General features: G+C 42.0%; 1 protein-coding gene across 3 annotated transcripts in view; it reads left to right on the top strand.

Annotated features, from left to right (window-relative positions):
• gabrg2 (gamma-aminobutyric acid type A receptor subunit gamma2) overlaps nucleotides 1-23,432 on the top strand; it is a 118,360-nt gene that overhangs the window by 29,243 nt on the left and 65,685 nt on the right. For all 3 annotated transcript variants that reach the window (XM_079847025.1, XM_079847024.1, XM_079847026.1), the window contains exon 3: nucleotides 7,521-7,588. In XM_079847025.1, coding sequence (XP_079703151.1) covers nucleotides 7,521-7,588 — 68 coding nt within the window. The remainder of the gene's footprint in view (nucleotides 1-7,520; nucleotides 7,589-23,432) is intronic.

The raw sequence follows: 23,432 nt of genomic DNA, 5'->3' as shown, positions 1-23,432 counted from the left end.
AACCGTTATGCGCAGAGAGTGTGAGGGTGAAGGCGAGAGAGAGAAAGAGTGTCTGCCAGTGCGAGTGAGCGAGCGAGCGAGAGGTCTGCGGTCTTGGCCATTAGTTGATTTACTTGTTTTTGTGTAGGTAATACGTTGTCAAATATGTTTAAACTTAAATAAACTACCTATACAAGTAGTTATGACTCTTAGTATTAATTTGTCATGTTATTGACGTAATGCGCATCCAGATGTTCGAATAGTTCGAATATATGTGTTTTTTAGAGGGAATATTCGAACGTCATTTTTGAGCAATTTTGACAGCCCTACCGTGTTTGGAGGAAGAAGAAGGATGAGTACAACCCCAAGAACACCATCCCAACCGTGAAGCATGGAGGTGAAAACATCATTCTTTGGGGATGTTTTTTTGCAAAGGGGACAGGACGACTGCACCGTATTGAGGGGAGGATGGATGGGGCCATGTATCGCGAGATCTTGGCCAACAACCTCCTTCCCTCAGTAAGAACACTGAAGATGGGTCATGGCGGGGTCTTCCAGCATGACAACGACCCGAAACACACAGCCAGGGCAACTAAGGAGCGTCTCTGTAAGAAGCATCTCAAGGTCCTTGAGTGGCCTAGCCAGTCTCCAGACCTGAACCCAATAGAAAATCTTTGGAGGGAGCTGAAAGTCCGTATTGCCCAGCGACAGCCCCGAAACCTGAAGGATCTGGAGAAGGTCTGTATGGAGGAGTGGGCCAAAATCCATGCTGCAGTGTGTGCAAACCTGGTCAAGAACTACAGGAAACGTATGATACCTGTAATTGCAAACAAAGGTTTCTGTACCAAACATTAAGTTCTGCTTTTCTGATGTATTAAATACTTATGTCATGCAATAAAATCATACAATGCGATTTTCTGGATTTTTGTTTTAGATTCCGTCACTCACAGTTGAAGAGTACCTATGACAAAAGTTACAGACTTCTACATGCTTTGTAAGTGGGAAAACCTGCAAAATCGGCAGTGTATCAAATACTTGTTCTCCCAACTGTATCTAATCTTCAAAAATTCTGAACCTTATTAAATATTTAAGTTTGCACCACTGATCTGTATAATGACTGGATTACTCATTGCATTATAAACTGCCATCAGGCAGTGAAGTCACCGGAAGTGTTTGAGTGGCCATCTTACTATCCCTACCGACAGAGGGCATCATTGATTTAAAGCCAAAACATTGACCTAAAATCAATCCTGCTCAGTCTCACAGAATTAGTTTTATGATAAACGTATTTAAATGAATTGTTACTTTAGATTGTATCTGTAATGCTTATGGTATGCTTATAATGCTTATGTGTCTACTGCACACTTCAGACACAGGTAACTGGTAATTTCTTCATTTACGTAATTACAGAGGAAATATTAAACATGAACATGTGTGATTAGTTGCAGAAATTGATTTGCATAGCCTTATACAATCATAATTAATACATGCCTCTTTTACTATATTGCACTATATTGTATGCCTATTAAAATTCAAAGTTTACCATGCACCATTGGAAATAAAGCAGTCAGCATTATTTGTTTGAATAAGTTATGATGCATGTATTTAATTTCCTGATTAATCAACATCTATTTGAGACTCTTAAAGACAGCGCAAATTCTATAGCATTTTACTAGAATTAGTTTCCAAATGAGTAAAGTGTTATGTAGGCTATATGTTGTTGAATTAATTATTAATTTAACCATAATTTAAATGATTAACTGCTTCGAAATGCATGCTGTAGACGGAATCATTGTTGAAACATTTGCAGTTAACCTACTGTATGAAATAAAAACAATACTACAACACAACATAAATACATAAACACAAAAGTACAAGGCTGTAACGAAGTTCGTTGATAAGGGAAGGAGGAGGCGGGAACCGGCGAACGTTTCACAACTTTAATCATATAAAATAAACAAACACAAAACAAAAGTAAAAGCGGCAGTCCGTCACGGACAACTGCTGCACACACATAAATAAAGTCCATACCTGGTTCTCTCTCGTCCTTCACTGTTGTCGCTCCTCCTTTTATGCTTCCGAAAGTCCTCTGTGAGAAACCTGAGACCGGTGCGGTGTGCAGGTGACGCTCATAATCAGTCACACCACCAGCCTCGTCCTGCCTACCACATACCCCCCATCGCCCCTCGCAGGGTGGGGGGTACCCACGAAACTGCCCTCTACTCCACCCTCCATTTTCGGGGGGGCCAGTCACGGCGGTCGCAGTATATTGTGGTAAGGACAGATGAGGCGAAAGAAAAGGAGATGGAAGCATAAGGAGCGACAAGAAAAGGGAAAAAAATATTGGTCTGGTTCCTGAACCTGAACTCGGTTTTCAACCAGCTGAGAGACTCTCACTAGTGGTGCCATGCAATGGTACTGGACATCCTTTGGTGGACGGCTCGATGCTGCTCCTCCTCCTCCTCCGCCTCCTGGCGGACAGCGATGGCTTCTCCAGTTGAGGGCAGCCAGCAGCGTGTCCCCCATTCCCTGTGAGTCCCCAAACATGGCGGACAGCAGCAGGCTCCGGCCTCCTAGCAAACGGCTCAGACTCCTCCGCTCCCTCTCGGACAGCATCCACCTCTCCTCAACCCAGAAGCGCAGCAGCGAGCTCTTCGTCTCACTCGATCCATAGCTCCAGCACCACCACCTTGGTCTCCGCTCCTCCATGGTGCCTCCAGGCAGCGAGGGCTCTCTCCGACAGCGCGTCCCCCCTTCATTCCCGGCTTTTGGCACCAGTGTATTGAAGTTTGTTGATAAGGGAAGAAGGTGGCGGGAACCGGCGAAAATTTCTGAACTTTAATCATAATATGATTAAACAAACACAAAAAACAAATACAAACACAAAAACAGCCCCTCACGAACGACTGCCTCACACACATAAACAAAACATTACGTAAAGTCCAGGCCTGGTCCTCTCTCGTCCTTCACTGTCGTCGCTTTTCCTTTTATGCTACCATTCCGAAGCTCCTCCGTGAGAAACTCAAGACCGGTGTGGCGCACAAGTGGCACTCATTATCAGTCACGCCACCATCCTGCTGCCACAAAGGCTTGCCACAAAATCATTCCACCAAACTCCCTCTCAATTAGAAACTCAGGATTCAATGTTTGTTAAAGTGTCCATGCATACAGCAGATATTATGTGAAAAGCTCTTACATATGATGTGGGAATATCTCTCTGATTTATTCATTCAACTGGTATCTTGTTTGCGTTGTCTTTATCTTTAGTTTAACTTGTACATACATTCCTTTATTTTAGACATCACATTCCAAAAAGTCTAGATTACATATGTAACCCTGTTCCCTGAGAAGGGGAACAAGAAGCTGCATCATGGTGTTGACGCTATGGGAATGCTTTGTGCGAGCCAGTGTCTGAAACATGTGTGACACACTGCAATTTGGCTACCAAAGTAAGGTGACGTCACAGGTGAATCTTCCCCTTTTTAGGGAAATGGGACTAACCTTTAAGCCCAAATGACCCATGGCAGAGCTAGCTAGCTCTCCACTTTAGAAAATACTCCATAACTCCCAATGAAGGGGGCAGACCAAAGTATTGCTATCCTGACTGTCCGAACCCTTGGCCATTAGCTCTCAGCGGTATCCTAACTGAAGGGAGTGTAGTGTAATGCCGGGAAGTTTTCTGAGTGAGTACTAAGAATGGAGAATCTATAGCAGCTTCCACATCCTCCTGCTCTCTATTACAGACCATCCAAAATGGTATGTAGACCCTGCCTGACGACACCCCACCTCCATCATCCGAAAGGAACCAATGAGAAAGAGGGGCAGCCATGGCGATAACAACCACTTTTCTCCAAGAGCTCCATTGCCAAAAGACTTGCCAGAGAAAGTCCACCTTTTAGCCAAGTGGCCCTATCAGCTAGTGGTTACCCGGTTCTAATGAGGTTAATAAGGTCAAAGTACTGGCAGAGATGGCAATGGCAACGATGTCCACCTTTATGCTCTGTCTTTCCATTGCTCCTTGTGAACTGCCAGAAACCATGTTAACATAGCAGCTTCACTATGTCCACACTACCACCTCCAGACCATGCTGGAGAGGCGACAGATTAGGGAATGAGATGGACGCAAGTGGCGGCACTGCCTACTGTCCTCATCTATACTAGCCCAATTCAATAAAGGAGCATATCGCTACCACCCCTGAGCTGCCTGTACTGTAGGGCACTGACCAAAAACGAAGTGAGACGAGAGTGCAATATTGCTCACTTGTCCTTTTCAGCCCAGCCTAAAAGAAGTGAATACAGATGGAAATTACATTGCGAAGAGGGCGGCAGATAAGGAAGCGAGAAGCTGTACTGCCTGCTCTCCTATTCTGTAACAGCCCATTTTCATGCTCCGTACTTCCAGTACCGGAGAGGCGATAGATGAATAAGTGGGACTCGAGTGGTGGTATTGCCCACTTGCTTCACCTACACCAGCCTATTACGTGTGCTCTTTTGTGACAGAGGAAGCACATATTCTCCGTCACCACACAGTTGAAAAAGTGGGACACACGTTGCCACTTATTTCATCTGAATTAGTCTATAATGTGTATGTGAAAGAAACACAATCTTGAAGATTTTGGTTTTGGCACTTCACACTTGAAACCCTTATAAAGATCCTTACAAATACAATAGGTTTTCAGTGGTTCGCCCTTGATCCCCTAAAAATCCCTAAAATTCCAATAGGGTTTAAACGCTTTGCGCTTGAAACCCTAATAAATATAGCTGTGAGCAGCAATTATCGGGGTTCAAGTGCTTTAGAACCTTTGTCACTTCTATGTTGTTGGGGTCTAGGCCGACCCCAAATGAAACAATAAACCCACAATTCAGAACACATATAAATGTAGGGCTTACACATAACAAATCCTCGATGGAGAATACACAAAGACACACAGAGAAATTAAAAGGTTAATCTGTAAAACTTAGCACATTAAGCATGCTTAAACACACACACACACACACACACACACACACACACACACACACACACACACACACACACACACACACACACACACACACATTTTGTTACAGATATTTGAAATAAATTATAGGAAACAAAATGATTACTCCAAGTCTCCTCTTTATAACACCATTAACAGGTTTCACCGTAATCATAAATATGACTTCAAAAGCAAAACCTGTTAAAATAAGTATATTAGTGAGTAGAATGAGTCAGTGAGTGGTCCTCTGCTGCCATATACTGTTTATAATGGTAATTCCATGTTATACTCATTTTAATAGTGTTTGTTTTCCAGCAGGTGAAATCCTACACTAAAGCAAGGGACATATTCCATGTAATCTCCATCAAAATGTAGATGATCTTTAAGCTATAACAAATTATTGTGTGTCTGATCTGTCTCAGGCACTACAGCTTCATGGCACAAAGCAACATATCCAGCCCGTTCTCATCCCCAAGTCGTCATATACTGACGCTTTCAAAAATGCTTCAATATCTGACGCTCAAAGCACCCTTTAGCGTCCATATGAGACGCATAACCCTACCACAGACCTAAACCTACCCATAAACGAAGCGTCTCATATTGACGCTAAGGGTGCTTTGTGCGTCGGATATTGACGAACTTTCGAAAGCGTCAGTTACATGACGCCTAAACCTACCCATAACCGAAGCGTCACATATGGACACTAAAGGGTGCTTTGAGCGTCAGATATTGAAGCTTGTTTGAAAGTGACGCTTTGGGGTGAGAATGTGTTGACATATCATACTTGGCCTTCACGTCATGTCACTGTCATTAGTCACTTGTCTGAGCTCCTTAGAGCTCCCTCATCTAAGTACTTAATGATGTCAGCTTGGTAGGGCTGCCCTTGACTAAAGGTTTTACTAGTCGACGTTTGATTTTTGAATTAATCGCATGCGTTAACACGTTAGCGTTGACAGCCATAGTAAAAATACATAACAAAATGAAGTTGTGAGAAAATATTTGTAGTGACAAAAACTTTTTCATCTTTCAGTGTACATACTGGTCCTGATAATCAACACAAAGCCTATACTTACCGCTTGCTCCATTTCTGCACATCCGTTTTAATGAATGAATGACTCTCTCTACCCGTTGCTCTGGTCTTCATCAACATGCGCTTGCACCACCTGCTGGTGAGCCCACAAACAGCAGATGGAGATCATGCATCGGCAATCTACTACTATTCCTGCAGTTCCCAGATGTGAAACGTTGAATTTTCTGTAGAATTTGAACCACTGAATTTGTGTAAGCAAAATGACATGGACCGTAAATTGCCTGTCGAATATTATAGGATGTATTTTTCACGGAATTAATCATTTGAAAGTGAAATTTGATTATTGAATTTTTAATAATGAAAATGTGTGTGAAATGTTTTGAATTGAAATATTCACAAATATACAACTATGTTGACTTTCAGCCCATACAAATGCAAGCCCTAAAATGCATTAAAATGCAAGCAGGGTTAATGCTATGCATATTTTTTTCAAGTAGAGCAATTTAAAAAGCTTTTTTGTTTCAAAAACATTTGTCATTAATTTTCTTCCATAAATTTGGAAATTTGTTTCCAAATTGTTAAATAACACATTAAGGTTTTTGAATTAATTGCATGTGTTAATGAGTTAGCGTTGACAGCCATAGTACAAATACATGACAAAATGAAGTTTTTGAGAAAATATTTGTTGGGACAAAAACATTGAAAAAATGAGAAAGATGAGAAAATGGAAAAACATGTAATCATATTGCAAATTTTTCACTGCATCAGCCAAATCCAGCTGTAAAATAAATGCAGATTTTAAATAAATGCAACTTAAATGCTCTCTTGGAAACACATGCATAAAAAGCAAGCTATTCAAATTATCTAAGTAACAAAGATTTCTTTGTAAAAATAATATTTTTTTATGTCCCACTTACAGCCTCAATGACCATATGTTTACATGCATGACTGTCTATTGTTAAAGTACATGTGATCGCATTTAACATCCTGTCATATTAACCTTTATAATATATTAACCTAATACTAACCTTTTTTACATGCCATGGTTTCACACTGGGTAGTCTATAAATGACAACTGATGCTAAATGGTGGTGACAGCTTGGTTACGGCAAAGCATTGGACTCTCGTTATTTGCAAACAGTACAGCCAAGATGCCGTAATATTGCTTATATTATAGTCTCATTCATTCATTCATTCATTCATTCATTCTCTGTAGTTAGTGGAGTAAGTGTTCTGCCATGACCTGCAATCAGTAGCTAAAACAAAACTGCAAACAGCTTATTCAAAAACATTTAGACATTTTTAATGGTGAATTAAACTTCAGATATTTACTATTTGTGCTTGTGTATGTTTGGATGCCTATATCATATACATTTTATTGAATTAGATTTTTTCAAGCAAAACTTTTCACAAAAGAAATGCAGGTGCAGACTTACTACATTGTCATTACCTTAATAAACCTCTTTTAAATGTACTCTGAGATAACTGAACTAATTCTACATTCTCCTTGTTTCTCTCCACTGCTCTTTACAGTCAAACCAACCGTGATCCATGCAGACATGTTTGTCAACAGTATTGGCCCAGTAAATGCCATCAACATGGTAAGAGTTATGCTCTAATGACAAATTATTTTATGAAAAAAAAAAATGAAAAAAATAAATAAAATAATATAGTGTTTCTTTCTTTCACCAGCAGATTTCTAGGTTAAAAGGTTCTAATATTATAACAAAAGTGTACTAATATGTACACTTTTAGTACCAATATGTGCCTTAGAGGTAGTAATATGCACTCTTTAGGTACAAAGGTGTACATTTTGAAAGGGTACTTCCCCAGTGACAGCTTTTGTAATTTTTTGTCTGAGTGTACTGTATTATCATTCAAATACATTATTACAAACATTATTACATTAGAAACTGAAAGTTAACATTGTTTATTACATTTTACTGGAACCAGATGCCTTAAGTTTGCTATTTGGTTTTACTGACCAATCTTTGCAGAATTTATTTATTTATGATTGTATTTTATGGCTTTTTTAATTTTATTAGAAAGATTAGAGAGCTTGTGATGGATCTGCCATGAGTCTTAGCAAATCACAACAAAAAAAATTAGTCCATCCATCGCCACAAAACAGGGAGCAAAGTGGTCTTCAATTGTGACAGTTTATTAAATCTTGCTTATGCAAGATAAAAAGTGATCAAGCCTCATTAGAGAGGAAAAAGGCCAAAAATTGTATTCCATTCAGATGACATCACAGGAAATATCCAGTATTCAAAAAGGACATAATTGGGCTTGAGCGTCTCAAACTAACAGAGGACAAAATTCAACACCACCGTTCACAGGGTACAATAAGTAACAACTTTCACTAGACAAAACATACACTGCATTTATAGGAGGTGGCCAGCACCATGAAAACAAAAAAGGGGAAACAAAACCACACAAACTTTCTCAACAAAAACAACACAAACCCTGGAATGAACAGAATACATTTAACTCAATTTAGAGCCATGGATACATTTTTGTTAATGCAAAAAGAATTCTATTAATTCTATTATGTCCCCTCTAATACATCAAAATTGGTACAGTCTTATTTCCTTTAGAATTCCCATAAAACTTCAATCAACTTCCTGTTTGAATCTTTGTCACTAGGCTGGTCCATTCCCACAACACACCAGGTACTAAACATTTCAAGTCATCTTAATTACAAAATTAACTTTAACAATTTGAGCTATGTTTTATATATCACATTGTAGCCAAAGAGGAATTTTAACTGGTTTTAATGTTTTTAACCTTAAGCCAAATAACTAAGCCTGTGCACTGACTCAGTACAATGACAAATAAAGATCTTAAACCAAACCAATACAGTAATGTCCTTTTATTTATTGATCAAATGCCAAGATCAATATATGTGACCTGATCCAGCAAAATGAGTCACAGTGACCCAAATTTCAAAATTGAGATTTTGGTATTAATGGAAAGAGGAGACCATAAGCTTTCAAATGATATCCAAGTCAAAGTCATACCTTGAATGGTTGTAAAGATATACACATTTGAATTATGGTCGTCTGTCCTCTTTTTACAATTGAAAACCTGAGAAAATCGCTTTTAAAGTTTTTTACCCGTTTTTTGTTGATATCTTTCAAAATCCATTGCATTTAAAGGGGTAAACTATTTATTGTACAGCTTAATTTGACCAAAGACATTAATATATGCTATTAAACCAGGCTGAAGCTCAAATTATTTTAAAGTTTTTATTTTAATAAATAATTTAAAAGGCACTTTTACAAACATTTACTAAAATCAGAAAGATTGAACAGAGGTGCTACAGTTTTCCTTGAGAGAGGGTGTGTGTGTGTGTGTGTGTGTGTGTGTGTGTGTGTCTGTGTGTGTGTGTCTGTGTGTGTGTGTGTGTGTGAGTGTGTGTGTGTGTGTGTGTGAGAGAGAGAGAGAGAGAGAGAGAGAGAGAGAGAGAGAGAGAGAGAGAGAGAGAGGCAGAGAGACAAGGAAATAGAACCTTTGTGTAGGCTAGTTGACAATAATAGTTTAACACGTTCATAACAGAGATACCAACAGTTAAATATTGGGTTAAAATAAATCAAACACATTGTAATGGATTCTCCTTGCAGATAAATACACTCACAGAATAATTGCACTCACTCACATCCATACACGATAAATACCACAGGGCTGTCACTGCTGTCGCTGTCATCAGAGGATGACACGTCTCCAGATCCAAAAAAATCACTGACTAGCCTTAGCCACTCTTGATGACCAGCAGCAGAGCTTAGGTTAGAAGCCTCTAGTGATTTCAACACTTTTGGCGACTTTTTGGCGACTTTGCTCTCTTTTGACAGCGACATTTCTCAAATTAATAATATTTAATCTTTCTGAGGAGATCTGCTAGCTTGTTTACACATAGCGCTACGAGTCTGACAGGAGGATGGCTGGACCAATCGCGTGCCGGTCAGTCGAAACGGGGCTTCCCATTGACAAATGATCAGCGTTTGTGTACATTTCTAAGCTCTTTGATTGGTTCTATACAACGTGAAACACCATATTTGGAGAGCAGAGACGTTTGAGGGGATTCCCGGGAAATGCTCAGAGGTGACGAGAGGAGTTGAGAAAAGCAATATTCATTTTCAGCGAATTTAGTAAAACTTTGTAAACTTTAATAGTCATTTAAATATCTTTACTCAATTATCTGGACTACGAAACTTTAGGAGATTATTTTTGAATGTCTGTTCTTTGGATTTTAGCAAAAAAATTTTTTTTTTCAAAAATCTATTATTTCATTGTTTTTCCACATAATCGGCCCATATCTTAAAATGGAACGTTGCGACTTCCGACTCATTTCGCCAGATCGGGTCACATATAAGAATTGTGTGGCTTAAATCCTGGCCATCACACATTCCCCCACCTAAGGTCTCAGGGTGGTAAGCGGGAGAGGAAGTCAGCAGTTAAACTTATAAGGCTGCATAGAAAGGTACCAGCGGGTAATTCTAGCATTGGTATACTGCATTCGGTCCATCCAGTGCAATGGTCGATGATCAGTTTCAATGGTAAACTCTCTACCAAGAAGGTAGTACCTGAAGGTATCTAAGGCCCACTTCACCGCCAGGCACTCCTTTTCAACGGTGGAATACCATACCTCCCTTGGATACAGCTTTCTTTTGACGTATGCCACTGGATGTCTACTGTCTGACTCACCCTGAAGGAGCACTGAACCAATGCCAATAATCAGAGGCATCAGTCTGCAACACAAATGGCTTTCCAAAATGAGGGCAATAAAGCACTGGCTCTTCACATACAGCAGCCTTTATGTCCTGGAAAGCTTCCATTGCTTCCTCTGTCCAGCAAATCTGGTTAGGGCAATTTTTTCTAGTCAAATCAGTCAGGGGTGCCACACGAGCAGAGAAGTTCGGTACAAATCTTCTGTACCAACCCGGCATCCCTAAGAATTATCAGATCTGAGCTTTTGTCTCTGGCAGAGGGCAGTTTTGGATAGCCTCAATCTTTTGAAGCTGGGGTCTAATGACCCCATTGCCGACTACATACCCTAGGTACTCCGTTTCCTTTTTAGCTAGAGCACACTTGGAAGAGTTAATGGTGAGACCCGCCTCCTGAATGCGATGGAACACCTCCTTCAGATGTTGGAGATGTTGCTCCCAGGATGAACTATACACAATAATGTAATCCAAGTATGCAGCTGCGTAATCAGAAAGGCCAGACAACACAAGATCCATAAGCCTCTGAAATGTAGCAGGAGCCCCATGTAACCCAAAAGGCATAACAGAAAAATGGTAGAGCCCCCAAGGAGTGCGGAATGCAGTCAGTTCTTTTGACTGGGCAGTCAAGGGGACTTGCCAATAACCTTTACATAGGTCAATAGTGGTTATCCATTTAGCTTGGCCTAGGCGATCAATCAGTTCATCAATCCTAGGTGTTGGATAGGAGTCCAATCTGGAGACGGAATTAAGATAACGGAAGTCCACACAAAAAAGGAGACTGCCATCCTTCTTTGCAACCAACACCACAGGACTACACCAATCACTCCGAGAGGGTTCAATGATGTTCATAGTCAACATTTGATCCGGTTCCTCTTTTAGAGAGGTCAAGAGCCGTTCAGGCACACGATAACTCCTTTGTCGAGGTACTGCTCCATCACAAAGTACTATGTTGTGCTGTACCAAACTAGTTCTTCCAGGTGTCTCTTTAAACACCTCTGGACTACAGAGACCTTGAACGTCAGCCTGTTGATGTAATGACAGATGCTGAAGGTCCAAAGTAACATTAGTTACTTTAAGTTAATATGGAGTACCCGTTTGGATCGGCTCTGCCCTGGTAAAGCAATCTCATAGGTGGTAGACCCCAACTTCCGAATCACCTCAAAGGGTCCTTGCCATTTAGCCAGTAGCTTACTGTTGTCACTAGGCAGCATCACCAATACCTTATCTCCTGGCTCTGGCCTTTTTGTCATACCAGATTCGCTGTCGACTCTGAGATTCGATCAAATTCCTGTGAGCATGTTGTGTCATACTCTCAAACCTTTCCCTCATTTGGAGGACATAGGAAACAACACTCTGGGAGCCAGTGATCCTGTGGCCGCCTTTCCAGGTTTCCTCCAGAGATCCTCGGACGTCCCGGCCATACAGCAAAAATTGTATTCCATTCAGATTACATCACAGGAAATATCCAGTATTTAAAAAGGACATAATTGGGCTTGAGCCTCTCAAACTAACAGAGGACAAAATTCAACACCACTGTTCACAGGGTACAATAAGTAACAACTTTCACTAGACAAAACATACACTGAATTTAGAGGAGGTGGCCAGCACCATGAAAACAAATAGACTGGTCCATTCCCACAACACACCAGGAACTAAACATTTCAAGTAGGGGTGTAACGGTTCACAAAATTCACGGTTCGGTTCGATACGATACACTTGTGTCACGGTTCGGTACGGTTCGGTTCGGTACGTTTTCCATACAGCAAAAATAAATAAATGCCAGAGAAATTTCCTTGAATTTTTTTTATTATTATTATTATTTTATTTAATGAAACTAACATCATAAAGTATGATTTTTTTTTTTTTTTTTTTTTTTTTTTGATTTTTTTACTGAACAATAATGGAGCTATACTTGACTCTTCTTATGAGCATATAAAACAAAACAGCTCCTTGGACAAAATGAAATGTAATATTGTAGTAGTAGGCTAGTTATAAACAAAGGTTTATTTTAGTTCAGATTAACATTTGAGGGCAGCAATAATTGTATTCATAATGTCAAAATAAAACCGACGTAATGTTACTTGAAAGCATTATAGCCCACTATTCCTGACAAACTTCCATACCTTGCAGTTAGTGTTACTACAGTAAATCCATTCTACGGTGAATGTTGCTGATCTGACACTGGCCAGTTCATTCATGGCACGATGTTTCTTCCTGGTTTCCACGTCAGCGCTGTTTGATCCGTTAATAACAGAGAAATGTGCATGTTTCTCACTAGATCTCGCAGCGATGTTATTACTTCTGTGGCGAATTCAAAAAGCATTTGAAATTCAAATGCTTTCTTTACTGGTCTGGATCTCTTAGCGCTGTTTGGTAGTGTTGCTTGATCAGGCTCGCGCATAGGGCTCGCGCATAGGGCTCGCGAGTCCCGCTTCACAGGTCAAAACTGATAAACGGTCCACACAAACACAATAAGAGTAGCTCAGTGTCGTTCCTTACATTGCATTTGCCAGTTGATGTTGTGGTCGCGCCGCGCCGCGCTTGCCACCCGCGCCGCGCCTTTATTTGAAATAACGGAATTTTTGTCGGCAGAAAAAAATGGTCCAACGAACCGTTCGGTACGTAATGCGTACCGAAAACCGAACCGAAAGCCTCGTACCGAACGGTTCGATACGAATACGCGTATCGTTACACCCCTAATTTCAAGTCATGTTAATTACAAAATGAACTTTAACAATTTGAGCTATGCTTTTATAAATCACATTTTATAAAAGAGGAATTTTAACTAGTTTAAATGTTTTTAACCTTAAGCCAAATAACTAAGCCTGTGCACTGAATAAAGATCTTAAACCAAACCTAGATAGTAATGTCCTTTTATTTATTTATCAAATGCAAAGATGAATATATAAGAATTGTGTGGCTTAAATCCTGGCCATCACAGAGCTATACCAAATAATTTACCATTACTGGGAATCTCTAAAATTCTAAATTGTACTATTTCAGGTGTTTTTTTTTAATGCTTACGTTTTATAGTGTTTTGCGTAGTGTTGTATGTTTTGTATAATCTTATTTAGAAGAATAACAACAGACATATTAAGCCAATGTTTTGGTTTCTAGAAATCCAACTGACAACTGACCTATATTTATCAGATTTCAGGGTCATGTAAAAAAAATATTTAGAATATCAGCAATAACTAAACATTAATTTATATTTGGGCATGTCCAAAAAGGGTAATTCTGGGAAGATATCAGTTTAGAAAAGTGGCCTCTCCAGTATTTCCTGAAGATAATATCAGGCAAATAAGATGTATGTCTTAGTTTAATCCAACTCTGCTTTTTTTTCTGATCCATTATGTTTAAACTGAAAATGTTAAAATATTTAATCTGACCATTTCCTTCTACCATTGCCCACAAGCAAAACCACAAAAACAGTCAAGTTGGGCTTAGGGCCAGGCCCACACAAAGGGAAAAGATTCCCACTACAGGCCAGTAAAGACCACCATGGTGGAGCCGGTGGAGGAGAAGACCATAGTAGAGCTGGTGGAGGATGGACAGGTCAATGAGCGGTAGATAGAGTGGGCATTGGGTGCTGGCTCCAGGACCGATTAGACCTCTAGCTGAGGGTCCATGGCAGGCATGTGCGCTGGCTTGGGGTCTGTGGCGGGCATGATGAGGGGCTGTGGTGGCTCAGGTAGAAGCTGTGAGTCTGGACCAGGTGCTGGAAGATCAGGATCCTCTTCCAGGATCCACCCAGTGCCAGTTCCACAAATTGACAAAATGTCCCTTGAGCACCATTTCTGAGAAGCCATGAATTACATTTAATCCTGCTCGGGAAAAAAAAAAGAAAAGAAAAGAAGCATTTCTTATGCCTTACATTTACTCGTATTGGAATCGTTTGACAGACAATATCATTTGGAAAAAAGGTTTGGCTTATACCCAATCAATATTTAATTACAAACAAAGTCAAAGAGGTCTCATTTAAAATTATCCATAGGATTTACCCAGTGAAACATTATTTATTTTTTTATTTTAATTGGCCTTTTTGTGACAGTTGCCCTGAAACTGTGGTTCATTTGTTTAGGCACTGCCAATTCGTACGACCATTTTTGCTAAATGTTTGTGATGTTATCACAAAGAATAATGATGGTCAAGTTGTGTTGCTATGGAAACATTTATTATTTGGTCTTTTGGAGAACCGTAGAGACAAGCGCAGTCAGGTTTATATAATACATTTTATTTAATGGAAATATTCCATGTTCACAAAGTTTTCCAATACAAACCCAAGTTTTCTGTAAATAAAAAAATAAAAAAAGCATTGCTAATGCACGTTGTAGCTTTGAAACAAATGTGATTAATGTTGATAATAAAAAAAAATGCATGAATGCATGGGACACAGCTTCTTTAGTGGGCAGGGCTTATATGGCTGCGGGTCGGACTGGCGCTAGTCTGCACACTATGGCAGTACTGCAAGAGTACCAGGCCGACCTTCTTAAGCATATTGATGAGGGCGAGGGTCCAACTCCGGAGGATATCGAGTTGAGGAAGGCTGCAGACTTGTCTCTCCGAGTTACCAAAGAAACGGCCCGTTCTATGGCGGCGATGGTGGTCTCGGAGAGACATTTATGGTTAAATCTGTCAGGCATTAAGGAGAAAGACAGGGCTTTCCTCCTTGATACCCCGATTTCGCCTTCTGGCCTGTTCGGCGACACCGTAAACACCGTCGTCGACAGGTTTCAGGAGACGAAAAAACAGTCTGCAGCCTTCAGACAATACCTCCCTCGCCGCTCCAAATCCAAGAAGTCTGCCCCCAGTGGGCAGCCGCAGCCATCCGCCAGCTCCTCCGCCTATAGACAGGCGCAAAAAGAGAGTGTCGCGACTAGAGCCCCCCCTCAAGGAGCTTGGGGGCATAGACGGCACTCTCAGGCGAAGCCTCAACAAAAGAAGGGCGACCTGAGGGCCGTCCTGCAGGCTAAAAAGGCTTCGTCATAGAGATCCTAGCCAGCCTTGGTTCTCTGCGGATGGCCCCACCCATGGCGGAGCGATCGAGGTCGCCTCCTCCGTGGAGCCCGCAGGAAATCGATGTCGACTTCCTGCCGTCAAGTGCGCATCGTGACACATCGGTTTCCAGCGAACGCACGCTGCACTGTCTGCCCCACAGGCCTGCGGCCAGGCAGCAATCGCGTCCACCCATCGAGAATCGTTTTTGGTCTAACCCTGCCGGAGATCCGCTTCAGGGGGTCGAGAACGAATCCCGATTGATACCCGAAGCCAGCCTCGAGAGGCTGGTTCCCTTGGTAAAATATTTCGATGCATGGAAAAATCTCACAAATATTTCTCCTTGGGCCCTGCGCACCATTCAAAAGGGGTACAGACTGCAGTTTGGTTTCCGCCCACCAAAGTTCAACGGGGTGGTCTGGACTGTAGTCTAGACCACCCCGTTGAACTTTGGTGGGGTGGTCTGGACTGTAGTCGACCCAGAGCAGGGTTGGGTAATGGAACAAGAAGTAAACTTCCTGATGGTAAAGGAGGCTATAGAACGCATTCCTCCACCAGACAGGGAGTCCAGGTTTTACAGCCGTTACTTCATAGTTCCCAAGAAGGATGGGGGGTTGCATCCAATAATAGATCTCAGGCACTTGAATCGGTCTCTGAGGAGGTTCAAGTTCAAGATGCTCACTATTCCCATCATCGTGAACCAAATTCAGTCCGAGGATTGGTTGTCACGATAGATCTGAAGGGACGCATACTTCCACATTTCCATCCTTCCATCTCACAGTAAGTTCCTGAGGTTCGCTTTCGGGTGTGAAGTGTACCAATATCGGGTTCTTCCGTTCGGCCTAGCTCTCACCCCTTGCACATTTACCAAATGTATGGATGCAGCTCTAGCGCTGCTGAGGGTTCAGTGTATCAGGGTGCTCAGCTATATCGATGACTGGCTGATTTTGGCCTAGTCACAAGAGCTGGCAGTTCGGCATCGAGATGTCGTCCTCACCCACATCCAGAGCCTGGGGTTGAGGCTCAACACGAAGAAACACCAGTTGGTTGACACCAGCCCAGAGAACCACGTTCCTGGGAGTGGTGTGGGACTCGGTCACGATGCGGGCACAATTGTCTCCTGCACGGATCGAATCCATCCTGGCCACGGTGACCAGGATAAAGCTAGAAAATAAAGCTTTAAATCACTGTAAAACACTTTCAGAGAGTGTTAGGACTCATGGCAGCAGCTTCCAACATCATTCCATTCGGCCTCCTGCACATGAGGGCCCTGCAGTGGTGGTTAAAAACCAAGGGGTTCTCCCCGAAGGGAAACCCATTCTGCATGATCAGGGTTACGTGCCGATGCCTTCGTTCCCTATCTATGTGGAAGAAAGCTTGGTTTCTGTCCCAAGGCCCCGTGCTGGGAGCGTCATGTCGCCGGCAAGCCGTTTCGACAGATGCCTCCCTCACGGGCTGGGGTGCGGTCATGGACGGGCGCTTTATGAAAGGCCTATGGCAGGACAATCATTCCTCCTGGCACATAAATTGCCTGGAAATGTTGGTGGTGTCCCGAGCTCTGAGAAGCTTCCTGCCTGACCTCAAAGGTCATCATGTCCTTGTGAGGTCAGACAATACGTCAGTGGTGGCCTATATAAACCATCAAGGGGGTCTGAGGTCTCGCCCTCTATGCAGACTGGCGCATCAGATCCTCCTGTGGTCCCAAGGGAAACTGTTGTCTCTCAGAGCAACATACATCCCAGGGAATCAGAATCAGGGAGCAGACATACTGTCGAGGCAGGGGCTGGCCCGGGGAATGGAGACTCCACCCCGAAGGGTTCGGCCCAGTGGAAGTGGATCTATTTGCGTCTCGAGAGACGACCCACTGTCCGCTGTGGTTCTCACACATCCAGCCCCACTGGGGTTGGATGCCATGGTACAGACATGGCTGAGGCTGCATCTGTACACATTTCCCCCGATCGCTCTGCTCCCGGGAGTTCTAGAGAGGGTCCGTCGCGACGGGATCAGTCTACTGTTGGTAGCCCCGTTGTGGCCGGCCCGAGTATGGTTCTCAAACATAATATCGCTCCTGGACGGCCCTCCATGGGAGATTCCCATCAGGAGGGACCTGCTGACGCAGGCAGAGGGCTCAATATTTCACCCTCGGCCGGAACTATGGAAACTGTGGGTCTGGCCCCTGAGGGGGCACAGTACAGAGAGGCTGGCCTGTCAGCAGGAGTAGTGGAAACCATACTCAACTCTAGAGCTCCCTCCATGAGGAAATTGTACAGCCTAAAATGGAATGTTTTCACCGTATAGTGTACAGAGCGTGGGGTGGACCCAGTTAACTACCCAGTGGCTTCAGTGCTGGAGTTCCTCCTCGATCGCTTCCCGGCTGGTCTTACCCTGTCCACACTCAAGGTGTACGTGGCTACCATTTCGGCTTTCCACGCTCCTCTGGGTGATGGGCCTCTGGGGAGACAGCAGTTGGTCGTATGTTTCCTCCGTGGGGCTTGGAGGATGAGACCTGCGGCTCATACCAAAGTTCCCACTTGGGACCTGGCGGTGGTTCTCGAAGGGTTGTTTGAGGCCCCCTTCAAACCTCTGGAGTCGGCTGAGGCCAAGAACCTTTGACTAAAGGTGGCTTTTTTGTTGGCCATTACTTCTCTGAGGAGGGTAGGAGATCTTCAGGCACTCTCTATATCACATGGGTGCCTGGAGTTTGCTCCAGGCAACATTAAAGCCATCCTACATCCCAGGCCGGGCTATTTGCCTAAGGTGCCTTTGAATGTGGCATGGCCTACGGTTCTGCAGGCTTTTCATCCTCCACCTCACATGATGGCGGATGAGGAGAGACTTCATCTGCTCTGCCCTGTCAGAGCTCTCAAATTATACATTCAGAGGTCCTCTTCATGGCGGAAGTCAGACCAGTTGCTAGTCTGTTTCAGGTCGCCCAAGAAGGGGCTTCCCGCATCCAAGCAGACCATTAGCAACTGGATCGTTCAGGCTATCTTGATGGCCTAACAGGTGCGCAGTTTGCCTTCACCTATGGCCTTGAGGGCTCATTCGACCAGAGGCATGGCGTCCTCTAGAGCCCTACTTTCAGGGGCCCCGATCCAGGAAGTCTGCGATGCAGCAGGATGGGCCACCCCTCACACTTTCATTAGATTTTATAGCCTGGACATTCCATCTACACCTGGCACCCTTGCGCTCTCGTCCTAAGTGTGCCTGTGCGCAGCTTCACACTGGGACAGGCAGGGCTCGTTGTGGCATAGTGGGTACTCATTCCCCCAAAGTGTCATTTGACGCAGTTCGAGTTCCCTCGAAAGGGAACGTCTCGGGTTACGACTGTAACCCTTGTTCCCTGAAAAAGGGAACGAGAACTGCGTCCCTTTGCCACGCCTTCCCCTGCCTGGGAGTGCTTGCTTCATCACAGAAGCTAACTCTGTTGTTTGCCGGCGTTCTTTTGTAGCTTCCGCTTATGCCGTCACACGTTACGTCATGACGCAACACCAATCAAGATTGGCTTAGTTTCATTCATGCTTCAGAGGCACTACGCTGAGGGGCGTTCCCCCAAAGTGTCATTCAACGCAGTTCTCGTTCCCTTTTTCAGGGAACAAGGGTTCCAGTCGTAATCCGAGAAGGTTTTTTTTATTTTTTATAATACATGTTCAGATATAATAAATATATATATATATAATATATATAAAATATATAATAAATCAGGAGCCATAAAAGTTTTGTAAAAATGATCAAACACTTTCTAAACACTGGTGGGGAAAGAGTTAATATGTCACTAAAGTATATATGTATTTTGTCTGGAGAAGTCTGGAGATAACAAACACTAAACAAGACACTGGTGAACATAATCAAAAAACACAAACTAATAGAAACAGGATGTAAACACAGGAAGAGAAAAGGGGAATCAATGGAACTAAAATGTAAACTATGTCTAATGCATTAAAATACAGTTCTTAGACACAATGGAACACAAAAAATGCTGAATACACGTGACAAAACTGTTGATCCAGTGGTGATATTTTTGTTATAAGGACAAGGTTGTTCAAATTTCGTACTTGTTTATTTTATTTTTATTTATTTTTTAGAACCATAGGGTTGTCCTGCTCTATACAACACAGAGATGAATAAAAGATAGCAATGCAGAGCTTGTGAGGTTGCACAGTGGCATGGGCATATACAGTATGTTAACATTTCTATGGGCATGAAATTGTTAGTCATTTTGAACAGTCACAGTTCAACAATTGAAAGTCACATTTATTTATATGGCACTTTATACAATATAGATTGTACAGAAAACTTTCTCTGTCAACTTAGACTTGGATCCTGAGTTCATGGAATGTGTGCACATGATTGTGTGAAATCAATAGTGAACAGCCAATCACATGCCTTGAGAGAAACTGCGATTCAATTCTCGGAGGAGAATCAGAAAGATTTTCACTGTTCTACCGAGGATAACGAGATTGAAGAATATGAAGTACATAAATGCACTTACACAAGAAGAAAATATCTTGTTGTATCAGTGCAAGTGAAAGTTGTGAAGATATTTTATATAGTTGATAATCTATATAGGTATATGATTCCAAATCTTTTTTATATTACATATTATTTGTATATATTTAAACTAAACGTTTAATATTAATTGTTAAACTAAAATTGCTCCTGTGTAATGGATTAGGGGTATAGTAATTATATAAACAATATATAAATAAAATAATTTTAGTAAATAATCATCGCTAAAAGCAAAACAATTTTGTATTTAGAAATATTTTACTATGTAGTAACCTTTAATTTGGAGCATGAGAAACTGGGGAAGTGACTTCATATTGTCAGAGATGTGTCACTTTGTTCACTGCTGATTGGTCCTCTTACCCAGAATATAGCCTGCCCCAGAGCAGGTTAGCCTTGATGGCTCTGGAGATTCCCATCAGGAGGGGCCTTCTATCTAAGGCTGGGGACACATTTTATCACCCCTGGCTGGAGATGTCGAAGCTTAAGGTTTGGCCCCTGATGGAGACCAACTGTTGAACTATGGTCTCTCAGTCAAGGTTGTTGAGACCGTCCTTAACTGTAGAGCTCCCTCTGCGGGGAAGCAGTACACTCTAAAGTGGAGAGTCTTCACTTAATGGTGCAGAGAATGCCAGTTGGATCCAGTTAACTGCCCTGTGGCTTCAGTGCAGGAGTTTCCTCAGGACGGTTTTTCTGTGGGTTTATCCCCCTCACAGATTCAGGTCTATGTGACGACTATAACTGTCTTCCACGTGATTTGCCTTCGCCTCTGCTTGTGAGAGCCCACTGTAGTATGGCAGCTTCTAAAGTTTCATTGTCGGGAGTCTCACTCCAAGAATGATATGATGCTGAGAGCTGTAAAGATGAGCTGATCAGCTCTAACATCACTGTTAAAAATAAATCATCCACCCACCACCCACCCAAACCTATGATTTCTCAGATTTATATATCCGCACCCGACCCACACCCAATTGTCACATTACAAGTATTCAAATTTTCTGTGATAATCGTGATGATATGGTAACATATTGCACTGAAGTAGGATGCTTTTAAATTTAAAAGTAAAAAATGTATTTAAAGTAAATGTTCTTATTTGGCAAAATTACATATCCTTAATAGCCTAAACAGATATTACTCCCTTCAAACTCAAATTTTGTGTTTCCATCAAAGTTTCCATCACTGCAACTTCCTGAACACACACACGAGAAATGAAATACATTCAGCCCAGGTGAAGGCTGGATATAGGCTTTATTAGTTTATTGTCATATACACACACCGCTTCACATCTGTTACATATCACATACACCCAGCACTTGATTCATCCTGGTTGAATAGTAAAACACTCGCACACAGTACTTTTCTTTCCTTCTGTTTTGTTTTTAATTTTGTATTTTGTATTGCCATTGTGTATGAAATGTGCTATATAAATAAACTTGCCTTGCCTTGCCTTAATTTTCCTTTTGGAAATTTCTCGAATCTGTTTTGCCTCCATTGCTGCTTAAACAAGTGGACCTCACAACTGCGTAATGAGTCTGCAAATTAGTGCCTGATGGAAAATTAAGCTTTAAACATGTTAATATTTCCATCATCATGTTGGAAAACACTTTTATCAGAATAATTTCCGGTAAGCTTGTGTATATAATTTTAGTTAAAGCTGTTAAGTTATTAAGCAATATTTTTATTAAGCAATATTTCTTTTATATAATGACCACTAGGAGGTACTTGAGGCATTTGTTTTCCTTGATTAGTTTTCCCTGAAGAGATATACTTTGTTGTTAAAAACTAAAGTAAAAGAGAGATGCTCGTTTGTTGCATTTTACGGTGAAATGAGTTCCATGTCATTATTAAAATCAACACATTGATTAATCTCTCATCCACCCGCAACTAATTGGAATGTTATTTTTTATTACTTGGCCTGCCTGACCAGCTGATTATCTGTAGTGTCCACGGATATAACCATGATCAGTGCATCACTAGCGAGCTGTTCTTTTCCCCCACACATTTATATGGTTTTATAGCCTGGACCTGGACTGGAAGTGCTTTTGTCCTAAGCTGTACTCTTAATGACTTTTTCGTTCCCCATAGCGTCAACATCAGACGCTTTGGGTTCCTGGGCCAGTACCGCCCCAATTACTTTATTCGAGGCATCTACTTGAACCGGGAATCGTTTAGAAAAGTCTGGACTCTGGAGGGCCTGACTGGAGCACATCTTTTCTTTTAGCAGGTACAGTTATGGTGGTGAAGTTTGTGATGAATCATCGGTACCCAGGAATGATTTTCTTGCAGACTGCATCTAATAGCCTCTACTTTGTCCACCTGAGACCTTAATTTGCCATTTCCCAGGTCTTACCCCAAATAGCTGGCCTCTAGGGATGTGACAGTGACGATATTTTCCCACAGGTTAATCGACGTGTGACAACACCAGTAATACTGGTATCACCGGTTTGGCCTTTTAAATCGCTAATTTGAAAGTGAAAGTAAAATGTCCGCACGGGCATTCATAATGGTGCGGAGTAGAGCGAGCGTTTTCAATTAATTCCTATGGAAGTTGAGATTCCATAGGAATGAACTGAAAACGCTCGCTCTGTTCTGCTCGCTGCGCGCCAGTGCACACGCACCATTATGAATATCCGTGCGGCCGTGCGCATTTTACTTTTGCTTTCAAATGACTGCCAATTCGGGGGCAAATTGCTTGAATGGTTAGTTCATTAGCCTATTATTATTTATGAAAAACACAACAACAAAACAATACAATGACAAACTCTCTTAAATAGGCGCTTTTACATTTCGCTTTGACACAAAATATTCCACCGTCAGTCAGCTCCTCACTCTCGTGACAGACTCCTGCTGTTGATCTGTGCTGCGACTCTCTTTCGGCTCACGATTTATTAAGCAGACACATTCAGTTTTTAATTGTAGTGTCTGTTCTCAAACTGAACTAAATGATTTTATTACAAATATAAAATATCTAATCGACGGTGGGTGGCGGTGGCGTAAGTGATGCAACCGGTGTTGCTTCTGAACACCGGTAACACTGTCAACACCGTTCCTGTTGAGCCCACTCACACTTTGCCACATTCAAGGACAGGCCTGCTGCATGGATCTTCTCCAGGGTGTGTTGTAGATGCATTAGATGGTCTGCCCAAATTTTGCTGTAAACTGCAACATCATCAAGATATGCAGCAGACTAGAGGGCTACATTGGGATTGGGATCATGTGG

Source organism: Squalius cephalus, assembly GCF_949319135.1.
Source record: "Squalius cephalus genome assembly, chromosome: 17".
Lineage (NCBI taxonomy): Eukaryota > Metazoa > Chordata > Actinopteri > Cypriniformes > Leuciscidae > Squalius > Squalius cephalus.
The sequence above is the reverse complement of the archived record's forward strand: the minus strand, read 5'-3'. Positions and strand labels throughout refer to the sequence as shown.